The sequence below is a fragment of the Mobula hypostoma genome, chromosome 1 (assembly GCF_963921235.1).
Source record: "Mobula hypostoma chromosome 1, sMobHyp1.1, whole genome shotgun sequence".
Taxonomy (NCBI): domain Eukaryota; kingdom Metazoa; phylum Chordata; class Chondrichthyes; order Myliobatiformes; family Myliobatidae; genus Mobula; species Mobula hypostoma.
This window is the reverse complement of record NC_086097.1, coordinates 220,928,518-220,950,936: the sequence shown is the minus strand read 5'-3', so window position 1 is coordinate 220,950,936 and position 22,419 is coordinate 220,928,518. Positions and strand designations below refer to the sequence as shown.

The following is a 22,419-nucleotide window of genomic DNA, read 5'->3' as shown; positions in this document are numbered from 1 at the left end:
TTCACATTGTTTGTCAGTGATTTAGATAATGAAATTGACGACTCTGTGGCAAAGCTTGCAGGTGATACAAAGATAGGTGGAGAGGTAGGTAGTGTTGAGAAAGCAATGCAATTGCAGCAAGACTTAAATTGGAAAAATGGGCAAAAACAGTGGCAGATGGAATATAGTATTGGGAAATGTATGATAATGCACTTTGGTAAAAGGAACAATAGTGCAGACTATTAAACAGGAAGAAACTTCAAACACCAGAGGTGCAAAGGGACTTAAGAATCCTCGTGCAAGACTCCAAGAAGGTTAATTTATAGGTCAATTCTGTGGCAAAGAAGGCAAATGCAAAGTTGGCATTTATTTCAAGAGGAATAGAATATAAACAAGCTTTGCAAGACACCAGTCAGGATGCATTTGCAGTATTAACACTTTTAGGCCCCTTATCGCAGAAAGAATGTGTTGTCACTGAAGAGAGCCCAGAGGAGGTTCATGAATCTGGGAATGAAGGGGTTAACATATCAGGAGCATTTGGCAGATTTGGGCCGGTACCCACTGGAATTTTGAAGAATGCGTGGGGATCTTATTGAAAGGACTAGATAGGGTGGATGTGGAGAGGATGTTTCCTGTGGTGGGGGTATCCAGAACTAGAGGGCACGGCCTCAAAATTAAAGGAAGACCTTTTAGAACAGGAGAGTGGTGAATCTATGGAAAGCTCTGCCACAGACTGCAGTGGAGGCCAAGTCTACGGATACATTTAAAGCAGAAGTTGATAGATTCCTGTTTAATTGGCGCATCAAGGAATATAGTGAGAAGTTTGGTGTATGTATGAGGTTGAATGGGATCTGGGATCAGCCATGATGGAATGGCAGAGTGAACTCAATGGCCCAATTCTGCTCCATGTAGAAGTGCTCACAATTTCCCCTTGCTGCTGCTTCTTCTTAAGTTTAATGCCATTTGGCAGACCAACCACCTACTGAGTTGGAGTGTGGAGCAAAGAGACAGGAAGCATCTCATTGAATTTCTAATACTTTACAAAAAGTCAAATACGCACTTCTACGATGGCAGTGATATCCTGCCAAACTTTCCATGTTAAACTGTGTCTGTCCCAAAGGTCTTACTTTAGCAATTAGATGTTTCCTTTGCACTTCGTAGGAACTGCATTCAAACAATGTATGCTGTGTCTTTTCTTGACAAGTGGACTCCCTACAGATACCTGTACCATGCATATTAATTCTAAAGAAAGGATGTCACTGGGTCTTTTGAACTATCTGTGTAGATACGTAAGAAACCATAATATCTGCTTTGCATATATCGCTGAACTTCTTGTGCCACTATCCACATCTTGATCTTTTCCTGACAGCCTAAATCAGCCACAGGCAAAGGGAAAACCCACGATGGAATGACATATTCCACATTAAACAACCCAAGTTCTTGTGCCCATTCATTTCCCATCCACCCAAAACTGAAGGCCTCATGAATGCAGTCTACTAATTTTGCTAATACTGGATGAGCAACTTTATGTCCTTACACATGTGACTATGACCTGTGTCAATGTAAAGGTTCTTCACCCATTTCTGCCAGTAGTGCTGAAACCAGAGATAATTTAATAGCACCACAAAATAATCTCAATGCTTGAGCCTGAACTTTATCAAGGGGCTATAAAACCACTGGTGAGGCTGAATACTAAGCAACACATCCATAATCAAAGACAATACACATTTAAGTGACCTACTGGCACCGCAATCATACCAGCTAAGCAAAGGAGTACATTAAGGCCTTTATTACACTTCTCTTGAATTTTATCCACATGCACCTTCCACGTTAGCCTTGTGTCCATCCGCACACCTAGAAACTTTACCGCGGACTCTTGTTTAAGAGGTATACCGTATAATTTGAGATCAATTTTGGGCGTAATGTTCCTTTTAGAAAAAACACAAATAACTTGAGTCTTTGCAACAGAAAAATTTAACCCCCACTGACATTCCCATTCCTCTACTTCGTTAATGCATTTTCCTAACTATATATATTCCTGGTTCTGTGCCACATCAGCACATAACGGTTTGGAAATTACTGATCCAACATTTAAGAAAATATCAGTAATATTAAAAAAGGAGTGGACGACACACAGGCTCCCCATTCCCTATCTCATACTCCGAGTTCCTCCAGTACATTAGGTTTCGCCACCCGAAGCTCGATGCCCCGTCCACTAGTGGCTACACATCCCGATCCCGGCCCCGGCCCCGGCCCCGGCCCCCTCCCTACCAGCTGCCTCAAGTCTGCATGGCGGACGGCGGACGCCGTTTGACCCCGACCGTCTGTTTCCGTGCGCGGCCCCGCGAGACGGCGCGGGTGCAGGAGCGCGCGCACTGGGGCCTTCCGGCCTGATCGGCGGCTGGATGGCGGTGGTGTTGTCCCAGGTACAGCGGCTGTCGACGCGGGTGGTCCGGGTGCTGGGCTGCAACCCGGGCCCGATGACCCTCCAGGGTACCAACACCTACCTGGTGGGTACGGGTCCCCGGTGAGTAAAGACCGAAGGCGTGGGAAGAGTCGTACCCAGAGGACGGAACTGTCCCGAGTGGAATTAGGTGTCCCTCCCCTCCTCCCAAGGAGAGACAGGTGATCCCACCTACCTACCCACTCCTCGCCCTTCCTGGTGTGTTTGGCTATCACTGCTCCTCTAACACTCGCCACAACACACACAAACAGCTGGAGGAACTCCGCAGATCAGGCAATACGTATGGAAAAAAATAAACAGTCGGTGTTTAGAGCTGAGATCCTCCAGCGCTGAGTGTGTTGAACTTACCGCTCAGATCCCTTTTTAAATTCCTTCCTCCCACAGCTATGCTGTCTTGTTTTTGATATCCTTACCATGGGAAAAAGATTCTGACCATCTACCCTCAGTGTGGCGCTCAAATCTTAGATGCTTCTATTAGGTCACTCCTTAGCTTCCTTCCCTCCAAACTTTGCCCAAAGTACGCCAATCCACTCAAGAATCCTTGTGAATTTTTTCTGCATGGTCTCCAGTAAATCTCTGCCCAAAGCATCCGCTGTTCATTTTCCTCTATAGATGTTGCCTGGCCTGCTGAGTTCCTTGGCATTTTGTGTGCATTGATCCGGTTTTTTAGCACCTGCAGTCTCTTTTGTGTCACGATTCACCACAAGGTGGTACAACATTGACCCACTTTGACCCAACTTGTTAAGCCTCATACTCTTGCAAATTGTAATGCCTATAGAAAGTGCTCTGTACTTTGTACCTGTGCTCACTTACTCAAAGCAGCCAGCCATATCTCTCTTCAAAGTTGGAAATGGCTTTAGTGGAAAATGATCAAAAAAAAACAAATGCTAAAAATCTGAAAAAAGCACAAAATGTTGGAAGCATTCAATATGTCAGGCAGCATCTATGGAAAAAGAAAAAATGGGAACTGTCAAAGGACTGGGAAAGTTCAAAGTAAATCTATTATTAGGGTACATACATGTCAGCACATACAACCCTGAGATTCTTTTTCTGCAGGCATACTTAGCAAATCTATGGAACAGTAACTGTAAACAGGATCTGTAACTGTAAACAAACTGAAATAGCAGGTAATAAATAAATAGCAATAAATAATGAGCATGAAATAACAAGTTAGAAGAGTCCTTAAATGAGTGTAGTTATCCCCCTTTGTTTAAGAGCCTGATGGTTGAGGGGTAGTTACTGTTCTTGAACCTGGTGGTGCGAGTCCTGAGGCTCCTGTACTTTCTACCTGATGGCAGCAATGAGAAAAGAGCATGGCCTGGGTGGTGAGGATCTTTGATGATGGATGCTGCTTTTCTACAGCAACCTTTCATGTAGGTGTGCTCAATGGTTGGGAGGGTTTTACCCATGATGTACTGGGCTGAATCCACTACCTTTTGAAGTATTTTCCAGTCAAAGGCATTAGTGTTCCCATAACAGGCCACAATGCAACCGGTAAGCACACTTTCCACCACACATCTGTAGAAGTTTGCCAAGGTTTTTGATGACATGCTGAATCTCTGCATACTCCTGAGGCAGTAGAGATGCTGTCGTGCTTTCTTCACAATTATATTTATATGATGGGTCCAGGGCAGGTCCTCTGCAATAGTGGCACACAGGAAAATGAAACAAATTAGCTGTAGATAGCAGAAAAGATGAAGGAGGGGATGGGTGGAATGCAGAAAAATTTCTAAGAGGTTAAATTAAGGAATTTGACAGTTAAAATCAGATTAAGGTTCTTTATGTGGGTAAGGCTGTGAGACATAGTTGGCAGGCCAGGCAACACTGAAAAAGGAAAATCTGAGCCAAACCAATAGCAGGCAAAAATGACAAAATGTCGTACAAAAAGAAAGCACATGTAAGTAAGAATGGAAACCTCAATATCAATTCCTGAAGGTACTTTATATACTTTATACTTTATTGTTGCCAAACAATTGGTACTAGAACGTACAATCATCACAGCGATATTTGATTCTGCCCTTCCCACTCCCTGGATTACAAATATTAAATATTAAAAATAGTTAAAATTAGTAAATATTAAAAATTTAAATTATAAATCATAAGTAGAAAATAGAGAAATGTAAAGTAAGGTAGTGCAAAAAAACCGAGAGGCAGGTCCAGATATTTGGAGGGTACGGCCCAGATCCGGGTCAGGATCCGTTCAGCAGTCTTATCACAGTTGAAAAGAAGCTGCTCCCAAATCTGGCCGTATGAGTCTTCAAGCTCCTGAGCCTTCTCCCGGAGGAAAGAGGGACGAAAAGCCTGTTGACTGGGTGGGTCGTGTCCTTGACTATCCTGGCAGCACTGCTCCGACAGTGTGCGGTGTAAAGTGAGTCCACGGATGGAAAGTTGGTTTGTGTGATGTGCTGCGCCGTGTTCACGATCTTCTGCAGCTTCTTTCGGTCTTGGACAGGACAACTTCCATGCCAGGTTGTGATGCACCCTAGAAGAATGCTTTCTACGGTGCATCTATAAAAATTAGTGAGGGTTTTTAGGGGACAGGCCAAATTTCTTCAGTTTTCTCAGGAAGTAAAGGTGCTGGTGGGCCTTCTTGGCAGTGAACTCTGCTTGGTTGGACCAAGTCAGCTCATTTGTGATATTGACCCTGAGGAACTTAAAGCTTTTGATCTGTTCCACTTGCACACCACCGATGTAAATTGGGTCGTGCGGTCCACTACTCCTTCTGAAGTCAACAACCAATTCCTTTGTCTTGCTGACGTTGAGGGAAAGGTTATTGTCTTCGCACCATGTCACCAGGTTCTTAATTTCCTCTTTGTACTCAAACTCATCATTACCCGAGATACGGCCTACATTTGTTGTGTCATCAGCAAACTCATATATTGAGTTTGATGGAAATTTGGCTACACAATCATGGATGTACAGTGAGAACAGCAGGGGGCTGAGTACACAGCCTTGTGGGGCACCGGTGCTCACAGTGATCGTAGAGGAGACCTTGTCCCCTATTTTTATAGTCTGGGTCCTGTCTGTGAGGAAGTTGAAGATCCAGCTGCAGATCTGAGTGCTACGGCCCAGGTTCCGGAGCTTAGGAATCAATTTGGAATGATGGTATTAAAGGCAGAGCTGTAGGTTACAATGTTACCAAACTGAAGATGAGGTATTGCGATTCTGGCTTGCGCTATACCTTGTAATAGTGCAGAAGGACACTGACAGAAAGTGAAGTAGGATGGTGAATTAAAGTGGCAGGCAATTGGAAGCGCAGGGACTTAATGAGCCAAGCAGTTCTAGATCATCACCAAGTGTCTCTATTTAAAAAAGTCCTAACATCTGCAACACACATCAAAGTTGCTGGTGAACGCAGCAGGCCAAGCAGCATCTGTAGGAAGAGGTGCAGTCGACATTTCAGGCCGAGACCCTTCATCAGGACTAACTGAAGGAAGAGTGAGTAAGGGATTTGAAAGTTGGAGGGGGAGGGGGAGATCCAAAATGATAGGAGAAGACAGGAGGGGGAGGGATAGAGCCGAGAGCTGGACAGGTGATAGGCAAAAGGGGATACGAGAGGATCATGGGACGGGAGGTCCGGGAAGAAAGACGGGGGGGGGTGACCCAGAGGATGGGCAAGAGGTATATTCAGAGGGTCAGAGGGAGAAAAAGGAGAGTGAGAGAAAGAATGTGTGCATAAAAATGAGTAACAGATGGGGTACGAGGGGGAGGTGGGGCCTTAGCGGAAGTTAAAGAAGTCGATGTTCATGCCATCAGGTTGGAGGCTACCCAGACGGAATATAAGGTGTTGTTCCTCCAACCTGAGTGTGGCTTCATCTTTACAGTAGAGGAGGCCGTGGATAGACATGTCAGAATGGGAATGGGATGTGGAATTAAAATGTGTGGCCACTGGGAGATCCTGCTTTCTCTGGCGGACAGAGCGTAGATGTTCAGCAAAGCGGTCTCCCAGACTGCGTCGGGTCTCGCCAATATATAAAAGGCCACATCGGGAGCACCGGACGCAGTATATCACCCCAGTCGACTCACAGGTGAAGTGATGCCTCACCTGGAAGGACTGTTTGGGGCCCTGAATGGTGGTAAGGGAGGAAGTGTAAGGACATGTGTAGCACTTGTTCCGCTTACACGGATAAGTGTCAGAATGGGAATGGGATGTGGAATTAAAATGTGTGGCCACTGGGAGATCCTGCTTTCTCTGGCGGACAGAGCGTAGATGTTCAGCAAAGCGGTCTCCCAGTCTGCGTCAATGTCTATCCACGGCCTCCTCTACTGTAAAGATGATATTCCGTCTGGGTAGCCTCCAACCTGATGGCATGAACATCGACTTCTCTAACTTCCGCTAAGGCCCCACCTCCCTCTCGTACCCCATCTGTTACTCATTTTTATGCACACATTCTTTCTCTCACTCTCCTTTTTCTCCCTCTGTCCCTCTGAATATACCTCTTGCCCATCCTCTGGGTCACCCCCCACCTTGTCTTTCTTCCCGGACCTCCTGTCCCATGATCCTCTCATATCCCCTTTTGCCTATCACCTGTCCAGCTCTCGGCTCTATCCCTCCCCCCCTTGTCTTCTCCTATCATTTTGGATCTCCCCCTCCCCCTCCAACTTTCAAATCCCTTACTCACTCTTCCTTCAGTTAGTCCTGACGAAGGGTCTCGGCCTGAAACGTCGACTGCACCTCTTCCTACAGATGCTGCTTGGCCTGCTGCGTTCACCAGCAACTTTGATGTGTGTTGCTTGAATTTCCAGCATCTGCAGAATTCCTGTTGTTTGCGTTTAAAGTCCTAATATCTACCTGCATCTTTTATGCATCACTTTATATCAGTAATCCTAGTCTTTAAGCATCTGTTAAAGTGAGTAGCTTCTCTCTCCCTTAACTAAACCCACTGTGATCTTGCACACTTCTATAATCTCCTCAAATTTTCCTCCCAGGAGAGCAGCATCAGATTCTTCAGACTAACCTTGTAATTGAGATTCCTAATTACTAGAGCCATTACAAGAAATCTTCTGCACCCTCCAGAGTGTATTGGCATCCTTCTTTTTGGTGAATCAGATTGGACATCATGCGCCATAGTGTTTTATAAAGGTACTAAATAGTACTGCTGCTTTCGTACTCATACTTCAGTGAACTGTAGGATCTTGCTTTCTGCTATACATGTGTATGCCCAGCCACATTCAAAGATTTTGGATATACTGTATACCAGTTCTCTGGGTTTGTACATACCCTTTAGCACCGTGCTGTTGAGATTATTGTCTTCCCTCATTCATTATACATTGTATTAAATTCTATCTGCCACTTAACTGCTTATTGTATTTCTGTCCTTGCTTCGCACATAGCTATGACTGTTAAATGCAAATATTATCCTGCACACTCTAATCTACATCCGGAACATATTCTCAGAATGAACAAGTCTCCCTCAGCTCCCTCTCCTTCTGGAGAGAAGGCAGGTACAGGGTTCTGAGTTGGATGATCAGCCATGATCATACTGAATGGCGGTGCAGGCTCAAAGGGCCGAATGGCCTACTCCTGCACCTATTTTCTATGTTTCTATGTAATACCATAGTCATCTTACAGTATGCAGAAAAATATGTTTTGCATGACTCAATTACTCCTGCCATCTTTCCCCATTGAACAGAAGGTACAGAAGGCCTGAAGTGCCACATCAGGTTCAAGAACAGCTACTTCCCATCAACCATTCGGTTCTTGAACCAACCGACAAAACCATAATCATTACAGTTTAGCAACACCATACAGTAAAATAGACATGTTTTAATTGTTATTTTTTGTAAAGACGTGTATAAATTATATTTAATTTGTTGTGAATACTGCTTATATGATGATATATGCCTGTGATGCTGCTGCAAGTAAGTTTCTCATCACACCTGTGCAAATATGTACCAGTGCATATCACAATAAACTTGACTTTGATCTTTATGCTGCTAATGACTTTATTATTCTCCTGAACCTGGATTCCCTTCATCATCTTTTTCTGTGCTCAGCAAAAAAAAAAGTCTGTGCTTGTTCTCTGAAGTTTGCCACCCAGTTAAATAAAATATCATCAACAGAATATAGACGTGGTCTCATCCAAACTCTTTTAATTATGTGACTTAGAGGGGAATCTGCAGAGAGAGGTGTTCCTATGAACCTGCTGACCTTGTAATTAATGTAAGAAGCTTTGTGTTTCCCCAGTTGCTGCCAGAGTAGCAAGTAACTGCAGTAGATATATTGTGGATAGTACATAGTAACTGTGATACTTTAATGGTTGAAGCAATTTTTGTTTTTAAATGGGGTGCCAATCAAGCAGGCAGTGTCTGATTTCTTGACTATTATTTTTCCACAAGTGGAGAGTATTCAGGTGCTCTCCTGGCTCATGCCTCATAAATGGAGGAGAAGTTTTGGGGAGTTGCTAACCATGGGAAACCTAACGATTGATCAGCTCACATCTCCAAGGAATTAAAAAAAAAACAAGGACCACATTGAAATTAATCCTTTCTTCTGACTTTTCAAATATTATTGCCTGTTAATACTTAATCATTTGGCTTAGGAACTGGTACTCCATTTAGTATACTGAAGATTTAAAAATTCAAGCAGTAAATTTAAAAATAAAATGTCAAGTTCCTGAGAGATATCATAATACTTTTCCTACAGACGATTCTTAATTGACACTGGTGAACCAGCGGTACCTGAATACATCAGCTGTTTGAAAGAAACTTTGGTCCAACAGAATACCAGTATTCAAGAAATTCTGGTGACACATTGGCACATTGATCATGTTGGAGGCATACCAGATATCTTGAAAAATGTTGTTGAAGGTAAGTCTGCCAACTTGAAGGGTTTTCCTGCCACTGGTAATTTTCCTCAAAATAACCAAGTCTTCCTCTCAAATGAACGGTGATTTCTCATTTGAAAATGACAGATGAAAATCAAAGAAACAATAAACGCTAGAAATCAAGAATAAAATTATAAAATATTGGAAATACTCAGCAGGTTGGACAGTGGAGTTAACATTTCAGGACTGGGAAGAGAGTTAAGTTAAAGTCTGTCCCGAGCCTTTTAGGCTTGTCAGGCCGGTGCTTATGCCGGTTTCCGTGGCGTAAAGCAATTGAGAGTACGAGACTCCCCCCCCCCCCCCGGATAGGACGCCAGTCTATCGCGAGGTTAACCCCCAGCCCAGCATTTTGCTGGTACTCATTTTCAGCTGGGTGGACAGGAGGGAAAGAGAGTAGTTCAAAGTAAATTTATCATCAAAAGTACATATATGCCACCAAATACAACCCTGAGATTAATTCTTGGAGGCATACTGAATGAATTCAATAAACATAATAGGATCGATGAAAGAGAGCACACCAACAGGGCGAACAACCAATATGCAAAAGACACCAAACTGTGCAAATTTAAAGAGAAAGAAAAGTAATACTGTAGCGGGAACATGAGATGAAGAGTCCTTGAAAGTCCCTGTACCCTCTTCCTGTTGGCAACAGTGAGAGAGAGCATGACCTGGGTGATGGGGGTCCCCAATGATGGATGCTGCTCTCCTGCAACAACACTCTGTGTAGATGTGCTCGTTGGTACGGAGGGCTCTATCCATGATGGTTTGGGCTGATTCCACTACTTTTTGCAGGATTTTCTGTTCCAGGGCATTGACGTTTCCCTACCAGGCTGTGATGCAACCCATCAATATACTCTCCATGACATATCTATAGAAGTTTGTCAAAGTTTTAGATGCCATGCTGAATCTTCACAAACCCCTTAGGAAGTAGTGTGCTTTCTTCGTAATTGCAATTACGTGCTGGGCCTAGGACAGGACAACTAAAGTGATAACACTGAGGAATTTGAAATTGCTAACTCTCTCCACTTATGAGTACTGGCTCATGGACCTCCAGTTTCCTCCTCCTGAAGTGAATAATCAGCTCCTTGGTCTTGCTAGCATTGAGTGAGAGGTCATTGTTGTACTACCACTCAGCCAGATTTTCATTTTACCTCCTTTATGCTGTGCAGATTCATCACAACTTTGTTTCGGCATACAACAGTGGTGTCATCAGCAAACTTAAATATGGCTTTGGAGCTATACTTAGCCATAAAACTATAGGTACTAAACAAGAAGAGCAGGTGACTAATCACACAGCCTGTGGTGCACCTGGAGTCTGCCAGAGAGGAAACTGAGGGTCCAATTGCATAAGGAAGTATTGAGACCAGGTTTCGAAGTTTATTGATTAGTTTTGAGAAGTTGATAATAATGAATGCTGATCTGTGGTCGATATTGAACATCCTGATGTATGCATAGTTTTAAATTGTAATTTTTAGAATCTATTTTGAAGTTTTGTTACTTGGTTTTAAAAGTTTCAATGGTCTGGGACCAGAGTACAATGCAATTTCCCTTTTGTTTTATAGTCCTGCACGACCTGTCACATATTCTTTCACTGATCTTTTAAATTTAAACAATTTTCCTTGAAAGATAATTGGCAGGTCAGCATTTTTGCACTATACTCCTAAACTGTGGAACTCAATACCTAAAACTATAAGGATTATTAACACTCACGTAACATTTAAACACCAGCTCAAAACCTATTTATTTAACCTTGCTTTAACTAACATCTTTTTGTCTTTTATTTTCATGGTTGCACTTTATCCCTTTGTAAAGCACTTTGAAGTACTTGTATGGAAAATGCTCTATAAATAAGTTATTATTAAATTGGCAGGGGTGGGGAATGGATGGATAGGACAAAGGGAATATCTAGATAGAGGCCAAGGGATAATCTCTGGATGAAGTTATCTACTTGATGGATTAATAAAAACAGCTAAAATGCAAATAGAAGTTGCAGAATGCAGATGTGTAGAACATGTCAGCTGATTAAGCTGTGGTTATACAGGGAAAAAATGACTAATGTAGACCAAGTTCAAAAGTTCAAAGCACTTTTATTATCAAAGTATGTATATACCCACTGAGGCAAGTGAAACTAGATGAGAAGTCAATGGCTGCAGCCACTGTCACTGAGTCAGTCAGTTCAGTGTTGTGTCGATGGCTGCAGGCCACAGCTGCAGATCTAGTTCAGCGCCAAAGCACTTCAATCACATTGTTCAAATAGTAAAGCTTGTTCAGCACTGGGGACATTAAACATCGAGCCACAGCCAGATGTGAGTCAACATCCACGAGCTGCCGAGGTGGTTGAACTTGAGTCTTTGACCCAAGATTTCTTCACCTTCAGCTGGCAGCAGTGAGAGGGAGACCGGTCAACACAAGCAGACAGCACTGAGCACCCATTCGTTTTCAGCTCTCGTCCTCGTCGATGTTAATCATCCTCAGTGCAGAGTAATGGAGCTGACCATGGGTTTGCCTTCTGCCATTAGGAATCGGTGCAGCCACGCCCAGAGACGGCCACAGTTGCACACCATGCCAAGTCCCCAAGAGATTGCAGAAGCACCAGATGGCTTGGTCAGCCAAAAAATACATTCTTAAAAAGGAAATTATAGGCTGCAATCGATCACAGTTCAGAAGAAGAAATATGTCTAGGAGAAGGAGAGTATCCGGTAGTTTTGTAAGATGTTGACATTAGTCACAGGCACCATTTTGCTGGAAGATGAACCACAGTAAAATCAGACACGTCTATTGGAACAGAGAAAACAAATTATTGAATTATTAATTATCCAATTAGTAGAATTATTAATTGGATTAGAATCTGTAATACTGTAAGATGCCCAAATGGAAGATACTACATCTTCCTGTGGTACTGTGCTTCGTTTCCATTAGTCCACCATATCACAGTGCAAGAGGCGACAGACAGGTCAGAATGGGGAAAGGTTAGAGAATTAAAGTGGCAGGCAAGAGGAAGTCCAGACTGAACACGGCTGCTCGACAAAGCGGTCACCAAGTATGTGTTTATTTTCTCCAGTACAGAGGAAACCAATTGCTGTACCCTAGGATAGAATAAGTGCATGTGATCCATTGCTTCCCATGGAAGGAATGCTTAGGTTCCTGTTTGGTGGCAACAGGTATTGTATCTCGTTGCATGAGAAAGTACTACAAGAGAGGAGGTAGTTGGTGGAGATGGAAGTGTGGTCCAGGGAGATGTGAAAGCCACAATCCCTTTAGAATCACTAGATTCCGAAATGGTTCTGGAGGACTGGAAAATTGCAAGTATCACTTCATTCTTAAAGAAGGGATGAAGGCAGGAGAAAGGCAATTATGTAGGCCAGTTAGCCTGACCTCAGTGGTTGAGAAGATGTTAGAGTTGATTAAGGATGTGGTTTTGGGGCACTGAGAGGAACATGATAAAATAGGCCAAAGTCTGCATAGTTTACTTCAGGGAAATTCTGGCCTGACAAAATTTTTGGCATTCTTCAAAGAAATAACAAGCAGGAAAGACAAAGGAGAATTGATGGAATGTTGTGTACTTGGACTTGTAGAAGGCCTTTGAAGTAGAAGTGTAGAAGTTGTAGACTTGTAGAAGTGCCACACGTGAGGCTCCTTAACAAACTACAAGCCCATGGTATTACGGAAAGATAATAGCATGGATAAAGTAGTGGCTGATTGGCAGGAGGCAAAGAGTAGGAATAAAGTGAGCCTTTTCCGGTTGGCTGCCAGTGAGTTAAATTGACTTTATTTCTTACATCCTTTATCTACATGAGTAAAACTATTTACGTTACATCTTTGTTTAAATGTGCAATTTATAGTAATTTATGATAAATAGTATGTACAACAAGACAGTCAACATAACATAGAAATGCAGTTGTGTCAGCACGAATTAAGCAATCTGATGGCCTGGTGAAAGAAGCTGTCTCAGAGCCTGTTGGTCCTGGCTTTTATGCTGCGGTACCGTTTCCCGGATGGTAGCAGCTGGAACACTTTGTGGTTGGGGTGACTCAGGTCCCCAATGATCCTTCAGGCCCTATTTACACACCTGTCTTTGTAAATGCCCTGAATAGTGGGAGGTTCATATCTACAGATGCGCTGTGCTGTCCACACCACTCTCTGCAGAGTCCTGCAATTGAGGGAAATATAGTTCCCATACCAAGCAGTGATACAGCCAGTCAGGATGCTCTCAATTATGCTCTTATAGAAAGTTCTTAGGATTTGGGGGCCCATACCAAACTTCTTCAACTGTCTGAGGTGAAAAAGGCGCTGTTGTGCCTTTTATACCACACAGTCAGTATGTACAGACCACATGAGATGTTTATGCCAAGGACCTTAAAACTGTTCACCCTTTCAACCCCAGATCCATTGATGTCAATAGGGGCTGGCCTGTCTCCATTCCTCCTGTAGTCCACAATCAGCTCCTTTGTTTATGCGACATTGAGGGAGAGGTTGTTTTCTTGACATCACTGTGTCAGGGTGGTGACTTCTTCTCTGTAGGCTGCCTCATTATACTTTATAGTCGCCAAACAATTGATACTAGAACGTACAATCATCACAGCGATATTTGATCCTGCGCTTCACGCTCCCTGGATTACAAATATTAAATATTAAAAATAGTTAAATTAGTAAATATTAAAAATTTAAATTATAAATCATAAATAGAAAATAGAAAAATGGGAAGTAAGGTAGTGCAAAAAAACGAGAGGCAGGTCCGGATATTTGAAGGGTATGGCCCAGATCCGGGTCAGGATCCGTTCAGCAGTCTTATCACAGTTGGAAAGAAGCTGTTCCCAAATCTGGCCGTATGAGTCTTCAAGCTCCTGAACCTTCTCCCGGAGGGAAGAGGGACGAAAAGTGTGTTGGCTGGGTGGGTCGTGTCCTTGATTATCCTGGCAGCACTGCTCTGACAGCGTGCGGTGTAAAGTGAGTCCATGGACGGAAGATTGGTTTGTGTGATGTGCTGCACTGTGTTCACGATCTTCTGCAGCTTCTTTCGGTCTTGGACAGGACAACTTCCATACCAGATTGTGATGCACCCTAGAAGAATGCTTTCTATGGTGCATCTATAAAAACTAGTGAGGGTTTTAGGGGACAGGCCAAATTTCTTCAGTTTTCTCAGGAAGTAAATATGCTGTTGGGCCTTCTTGGCAGCGAACTCTGCTTGGTTAGACCAAGTCAGGTCATTTGTGATATTGACCCCGAGGAACTTAAAAGTTTTTGACCTGTTCCAGTTGCGCACCACCGATGTAAATTGGGTCGTGTGGTCCGCTACTCCTTCTGAAGTCAACAACCAATTCCTTCGTCTTGCTGACGTTGAGGGATAGGTTATTGTCTTATTATTAGAGATCAAGCCAATCAGTGCAGTGTCGTCAGCAAATTTAATTAGCAGATTGGAGCTGTGGGTGGTGAGACAGTCATGGGTATACAGAGAGTAAATGAGGGGGCTTATAGCACAGTCCTAAGGGGCAACTGTGTTGAGGGTCAGAGGGGCAGAGGTGAGAGAGCCCACTTGCCAGCAATCTGAGAGAAAGTCCAGGATCCAGCTACACAAGGCAGGGTAAAGGCCAAGGTCTCTGAGCTTCTTGTAGAGCCTGGAGGGAATTATGGTGTTGATGCTGAACTGTGGTCCAAGAACAGCATTTTCACATAAGCATCCTTCTCTTCCAGATATGTAAGGACGGTATGTAGAGCAGTGGCTAATGTGTCATCTGTCGATCGGTTGTGTTGGTAGGCGAATTGTAGGGGGTCCGGTGTGGGTGGTAGCAAGCTGCAGATGTAGTCCTTGAGCATCCTCTCAAAGTGTTTGCTTATTATTGAAGTGAGTATGACAGGACACCAGTCATGTTCCACAGGGGTCTCTGTTGGGACCACTTATTTTTACATTATATGTCAATGATTTGGATGATAGAATTTGATGGCTTTTTGGCCAAGTTTGCAGATGATACAAAGATAAGTGGACGGCCAGGTAGTGCTGAGGAAGCAGGGAAGCTGCAAAACTTGGACAGATTAGAAGAATAGGCAAAGAAGTAGCAAATGGAGTACAGTATCGGGAAGTGTATGATCATGCATTCGATAAGAGGAATAAAAGCATAGACTATTTTCTAAATCCTCGTGTAGGATTCCCTAAAGATTTTCTTGCAGGTTGAGTCAGTGGTGAGGAAGGCAAGTGCGATGTTAGCATTCACTTTGAGAGGATTAGAATATGTGGCAGGTTGGAGATATGTCTTTACCAAAGGAGATGTAAGGCACACCTACCCTCCATTAGCCTGCAGGTCACCCTCAGGAAAGGCGTAGCACCTGCTTAGCACCCTCCTCCCCGAATCAGGGTATGTGAACCAAGAGGACAATTGGGCAATTGATGAATAGCCGTATGAGCAGCTGGTGCATATCACAAGTCCTGGTTATGTGAACACTGATGCCAGGCAGACAATCTCTAAAGAGTATTGATAATGGTTGAGGTCACCCATCTTGTAAAGACACTGCCTAGAAGAAGGCAATGGTAAACCAGTTATGCAGAAAAAATTGCCAAGAACTATCATGGTCATGGACAGATGGAAGAGAATGATTGCCCACATCGTATGACATGGCACATGATGATGATGATGATGATAATATAAAAACATTGATTTAATGATGAAACTTTATAAAGCTCTGGTGAAGCTTCATTTGGAGTATTGTGAGCAGTGTTGGGCCCCTTATTTAAGAAAAGATATGCTGATTTTGGAAAGGGTTCAGAGGAGGTTCACAAGGGTGATTCCAGGAATGAAAGGCTAATCGTATTAGGAGCGATTGATGGCTCCGGGCCTGTACTTGCTGGAATTTAGAAGAATGAGAGGAATGTCATTCAAACCAGTCAAATGTTGAAAGACCCAGATTGGGTGGATGTGGAGAGGATGTTTCCTATGTTGGAGGAGTCTAGGCCCAGAGGGCAGTGTCTCAATAGAGTGATGTCGATTTAGAATGGAGATGAAGAGGAATTTCTTTAGCCAGAGGGTGTTGAATCTGTGGAATTCATTGCCACAGGCAGCTGTGGGGGCCAAGTCGTTGTGTGTATGTAAGGCAGAAGCTGATAGGTTCTTGATTAGTCAGGGCAGGAAAATGAAGTTGAGAAAGAAATGGATCAGCCATGATGAAAAGGTGGAGCAGACTCAACAGACTAAATGACCAAATTCTGCTTCTATGTCTTATGTAACACTGAAAAGAAGGCAGGATGCATCTAGTGGTGAAACCGTATTAAAGGTGTTGGAAATTGTGAAGTGTCCATCTCGTCTCAAAGTTCAAAGTATACTTATTATCGAAGTATGTATACTGTACACAACATACGGGTAGCTACAAAATAAAGAAACCCAATAGAACCCCATTTTATAGAAAGACTGTCAAACCCCCAATGTGTGGAAAATAAAAAGAACAAATCATGCAACCAATAAAAAGTAATCAAATTGCACTCAGAACTAAAGTTCACAAAAGTGATTCCACCCCATGAAGCCAGATCATTGCTGCAGTCAGTCCAGGAGTCTGTTAGTTGCAGGCCACAGCCTCAGAGACAAGTAAACCTCGTGAAGCAGTGAGATGAACACCGGCCCGTCCATGGCTTCCAGCCCAACACCCCAACCTTTTCAATCTGTCCTGGTACTTAAATCGGCCAAACAGTGGCTCATTCCTCATTCTTGGACCTGGGCGCTGCCACTTCAACTCAGCCCCAAGTCCATTCCAGCAATGACCAAATGTCGGCTCGTTCCTTGCTCTTAGATCTATTCTCAGCATGTCTGCGGTCATCACCAATCTTTGTGTACAGAAAGGATAAGAGTTCCCCAGTCCTCACATTTCATCCCACCAACCGTCATTGTCAACAGATCATCCTCCTCCTATTTTTATGCTTGCCCGAGCTTCATTGTGTCAGAATATAACCCTTGCCCTATCAATCGTTCACCCATCCTTTCTGCAATTTAAAGTAGCTTATTTTCTCTCTTTCTGATGAAGGGTCTTCAACCTAAAGTACTAACAGTGTTTCTCTGTTCATAGTTGCTTCCTGATAATATTGAGTATTTCCAGCATTTTCTGTAAATGAGATTTCTATAGTAAGGATTAACATGATGTAATTTAAAAAGAAATTTGTCACCCATATGGTGATTATCATCTTCCTTCAGAGGTTACTCATAGCAACTAGAGACACAGAACTCTGAATAAAATGTTGAAGCACTTTAAGGATCAGGAATAACTCAGATACTCAGTAGCTTGTAAGTGGTTTACAAAAAACAGCACGGAGCAGTTTGAATGAAGACTGTGGTAGTTTTGTAATGCATTTCCCTTAAAAAATACAAAATACCTTATCAATAGGAATTTGTGTAATTTCTGTGTCACTTTGAAATTCAAATTCCAGTTATATTTTAATGGATTGGGTGTAGCTGCATAAATAGGATACTTGGGATCCCAAGATAGAATAATTGCATTGATGCTAGATAGCATTAATTTTCACTATACACTAAAATACCTATTGAGGTTTTTAAAGTACAAAGTACATTTATTTTCAAAGTATGTATACATTATACAACCTTAAGATTCATCTCCTAACAGGCAGCCATGAAAAAAAGAAACCCTAAAGAACCCATAAAAAAAAGTCGAACACCCAGAGTGCAGAGAAAAAAAAACAAATCATGCAAATAATAAATACAAGCAAATAGCGTTCTGAACTGAAGTCCACCGAAAGTCTGTCTCCAGACCCTTAGTTCAGCGCAGAGCCGAGTTAAACGTCGCAGAGCAACGAATTGAACCGGCCTGACCCTCACCTTGGGCCCCAACACCCTGATGTTCTCAAGCTACCCCAGCACCTAAATCATCTTCCAAATGTTGGGTTCAGTCGCTTCGATATGCTGTAGGACCTGGACCCTACGCCTCGATTTGGCGTGTACTCAACCTTTCCAAATCAGCCCAGCACTTAAATTGTCATTCAAATATCACATTCAGTTGCTTTGATACCCTCTGGGGCCTGGACCCCACCACTTCAATTTGGCCTGTACCCAATCTTGCCAATTCGGCTTGGCACTTCAAAAATGGTCCAAACATCGGGTTCAGTTGCTTTGATACACTCTGGGGACTGGACTCCGCTGCCTCAATTCGGCCTGTACCCAGTCCTTCCGATTCAGCCTGGCACTTGATTCGATCAAACCCTGTCTTCCTCACTCTCGGCAACGGGCCTGCCGCCTCACCTCGCCTCAGTTCTGCCACATCGAATTGCCTCCAAGTTCAAAGGGAAGTTACAGACTATCATTTGCAATGATCACTTACCAGAAAAAGGGTGATTAACAAGGTATTTTCCTCTGCCATCCACTTTTTAAATGGGCATTGAACCCATGAACACTACCTCACAGCTTTTTTATTTCTGTTTTTTTTGCACTACTTATTTTAACTATTTAATAGACATATATAATAGACTTAATGTAATTCAGTTTTTTACATAAACATATTATGTATTTCATTGTACTGCTGCCATAAAGTTAACAAATTTCACAACATGTGTGGTGATATTAAATCTGATTCTGATTTAGTTGTTTTCCTTGTTTCATTAGCCACCAGCCAGAAGTCACCAAATTAAACCGGAAGTTTGTTTGTATAATATGAAAAAGAAACAGAAGGAAATCACATGCACAGTGTTTCTCTACATTAATTTTCCAAGATGTTGTATTCCTTCAGATTCTCTGAAGTCAAGTGTAATATTCAATAAGGAAATTCCAGAATTTATGGCATGCAATGGCAGTGGTCAGTAGAATCTTAAAATAAATGAAATATGTTTCTATTTCACTATTCAACATTATTTGTATAATTATGGAATATTATACGTGAATTAAAAATGGTACTTTAATTTGAAAAGGCTGACATTCATTTGTCTATATTGTCTGAAAACATTGAACATAGACCATTACAGCCCTTCGCCCCACAGTGTGGGCCCACGAAAACATGCATCTTGTGCAGATTTATTTTTGAAATGTATTTTGAGTTTGTATTATCAACCAGTTCTGCAATATCATTTTAGATTGTAAATTAATTATATTTTCTTTTGTCAATATTTGATTATATGTTATAAGGTGGCAATGTTCAGATTAGCAAACTTCCACGCAAACCACCTGAGAAAGAAATGGTTGGAAACGGTGAAGCCCAATATACCTATCTAAAGGATGGAGATGTGTTGGAGACTGAGGGAGCCACACTAAGGTATTCACAATTTTAATGAGGACATTGTAATTGCTTTTAACATTTGTAAACATTTTCATTTGACATTAGAGGTTCTGTTTCAGTTATTTACCATTAAATAGCAAAATGCTGATTTTTATAAAATGAAGAAATTGAAATAGTACAAGTAATCAGTCACAGTGTGTTACTTGTTTACTTTTTTATTGTTTACACAATTCCTTCTTTTATTCGCATTTGGGTGTTTGACAGTCTTTGTTGTGTGGGACTTTCTGTGCATTCTTTTGAGTTTCTTTGTTTTGTGGCTGCCTGCAAGAAGACACATCTCAAGGTTGTATGCAGTCTTCATATTTTGATAATAAATACATTTTGAACTTTGAACCTTAGTGCAGTACTGGGGCTAGGAGAAACAGCTTAGTCTGAAGATGAATGTAGGGGGTGAATAGAAATGTACAAGTGTTTATTGTTTACTTCTCCTCAAAAAAACTTTCATCATAAATTCTCTCATCCATGTTCTTAGCCATACCCTAAAAGTTGTCATTTCATTTGGCTCTTATGGTCCCACTGTGCCTATAATGGAAAAGGAATCTCTGTTTTATTCATATTCCCTTCCTGCTCCAAGCTCCACTATGTGTCCATTCCTGGACTAAATGCTCCTCAGTTCTTTGGCAATTTTTGTCCAGGTTCTCAGTTATATATTCTCTTTCCACTCATCGTTTACTGGCAAAACATACATTCTGCTACTGTTAGTGTGCCTATCTCCATTTAAACAGTTATGCTCTGTCATTAGTCATGCTGCTTCATCAAAACCTCTTTAACCATGCACATCTTGATTTGCTGAACCATATTATTGGGTTGACCGAAACTTCTATTTTCCAAACTTTATTCAGGAATATGAAAATATCTTCATTTTTTAAAATAGAGATTGAGATTCAACCACACCCCTTTTGTCCATCAGCCAAACCTCTCCAAATACTTCTGCTGCCCTGGTCCTGAGAGCAGTACTAGCTTTAGGTTCTATCGTACATTGTTTTTAGCTGTTTCTCTGTTTTTGGTTGTTGTTCTTTCCATATAGAGTTGTGCTTGAGAATAAAATTAAGTCTGAGCTTGTTTATTATATATTTTATTTTTGATACCCAACCTAATCTAAACCAAATGCTAAGCGTTTGATTAGGTCAGTCTTGGGTCAAGCAACTGGCTTTTAGCAAGCATATGAGAGGTTTTGTGGTGATGAACAGTTGTTGGGGGGGCAGGGTTAGAAATAACCAAGCTGTAATCAAGATCTATTCAGTCCAAAAGCTTTCAAAGTGTTAGCTAGGGAGGGTTTACTAATATGCCTTTTTTAAATCCCTCTTTATTACCATAAAGCAGGCTCTTTTGATCTGCCTCTTTGTGATCAGCCTGTTACGTATGCATTTGCTCTGGATCCAGGTGTTCGGTATATCTCGACCTGGATTGGCAGCTGAGCCATAGCAATTATTTCTGAATCTCCTGTCCCACCAACTGTTCAAAACAACTCTTACTAATGTTAGGTAACTCACTAAAGTTAAATAACATCCATTAATGGATAGTGTGCAGTTTGGGTGGAGTGACAAGAAAGCTATTAGCAACTTAATGACAGAAATCTACACAAACAAAAGGTGACTCAGGTTCGTCATGATTGATCCTACCTGAAGGACAGTTTAGATAAAGCATTATTTTTTGCTATGGGTTATTTTTGCTTTGGTAAAGAGATTAGAATATTATATTTGAGAGGCTGGGAGAATTCAGCTTTTCATGAATCAGGTTTTCTGTAACCCAGAAGACTGAAGATTATGCATTATATCTGTGACACACTAGTGTTCTCTAAAATAGTGTTTATGAAATTTACATATCTATAAAAAAGTAGTTTGAAATGATATTTTTGCTACCAGGGCTATTTACACGCCTGGGCATGCAAGTGATCATATGGCATTGTTACTTGAAGAGGAAAATGCTATATTTTCTGGAGACTGTATTCTGGGAGAAGGTACAGCTGTGTTTGAGGACTTGTATGATTATATGACTTCACTGGAAAAATTACTAGAAATTAAAGCTGATTTAATATATCCAGGTAAGTGGATTTCCCCTATTGCTTTGCATTATAAATTATTGAATTTTAATGTCAATAACATAAATAGATGAGTCATTGGAGATAAGGTTATCACTACAAAAGTTTGAACTAAAAAGTACCAATGAACCTAACTATTCTAGTTCATCATTGAAAATGCATATTTACCTGAAACAATTTATCTGATCCGCTCCAGAGCACCATTCAAGTCATCAAAGTAGACTTGGGTGATGATGGAGGGAAAATTCTTGGTTTGTATTTTATAAGATCCACTGGATAAGGAGTTTCTGTCCATTTAGCATGATCAGGACTATTTGTGTAATGCTTTCATGTTTGAATTGCCTACAGAACTTTGTGTTCTGGTCACTTGGGTCTAAATACCAGTGGACTGTAGAATCAAATCCCAGTAGCTGAGATCTTGAGAGGAGTGAGAAAACTGAACAAAGAATGGGACTAATTAATGAAATAATCATTTGCATGAAGCATTAATAGCTTCCATTTAAGTGAATATTGTTTAATTCCCCTCATGACTTTGTGAAATAGAGTTCAATAACATTTTACTTGAGAAATGAGGAAAACCATCAAAGCCAATAGATTCATGTTCATTCGTTCATTCATTCATCCAGATTAACTTGTTTGGTAATGAATGTTGCATCATAAGACCATAAAGACATAGGAGCAGAATTAGGCCATTCAGCCCAACGAGTCTGCTCTGCCATTCCATCATGGCTGATCCCGGATCCCACTCAACCCCATACCCCTGCCTTCTCGCTATATCCTTTGATGCCCTGACTGATCAGGAAATGATCAACTTCCGCCTTAAATATACCCACGGACTCAGCCTCCCCCAC

At 41.9% G+C, this 22,419-nt stretch overlaps 1 protein-coding gene across 1 annotated transcript in view; it reads left to right on the top strand.

Moving 5' to 3' along the window:
• Window positions 1-2,331: 2,331 nt before the first annotated feature.
• The window catches only part of lactb2 (lactamase, beta 2), a 53,015-nt gene continuing 32,927 nt past the window's right edge, over window positions 2,332-22,419 (top strand). Inside the window, exons 1-4 of the mRNA XM_063065015.1 lie at window positions 2,332-2,506; window positions 9,090-9,253; window positions 19,377-19,503; window positions 21,393-21,571. Coding sequence (XP_062921085.1) covers window positions 2,385-2,506; window positions 9,090-9,253; window positions 19,377-19,503; window positions 21,393-21,571 — 592 coding nt within the window. The 5' untranslated portion in view covers window positions 2,332-2,384. The remainder of the gene's footprint in view (window positions 2,507-9,089; window positions 9,254-19,376; window positions 19,504-21,392; window positions 21,572-22,419) is intronic.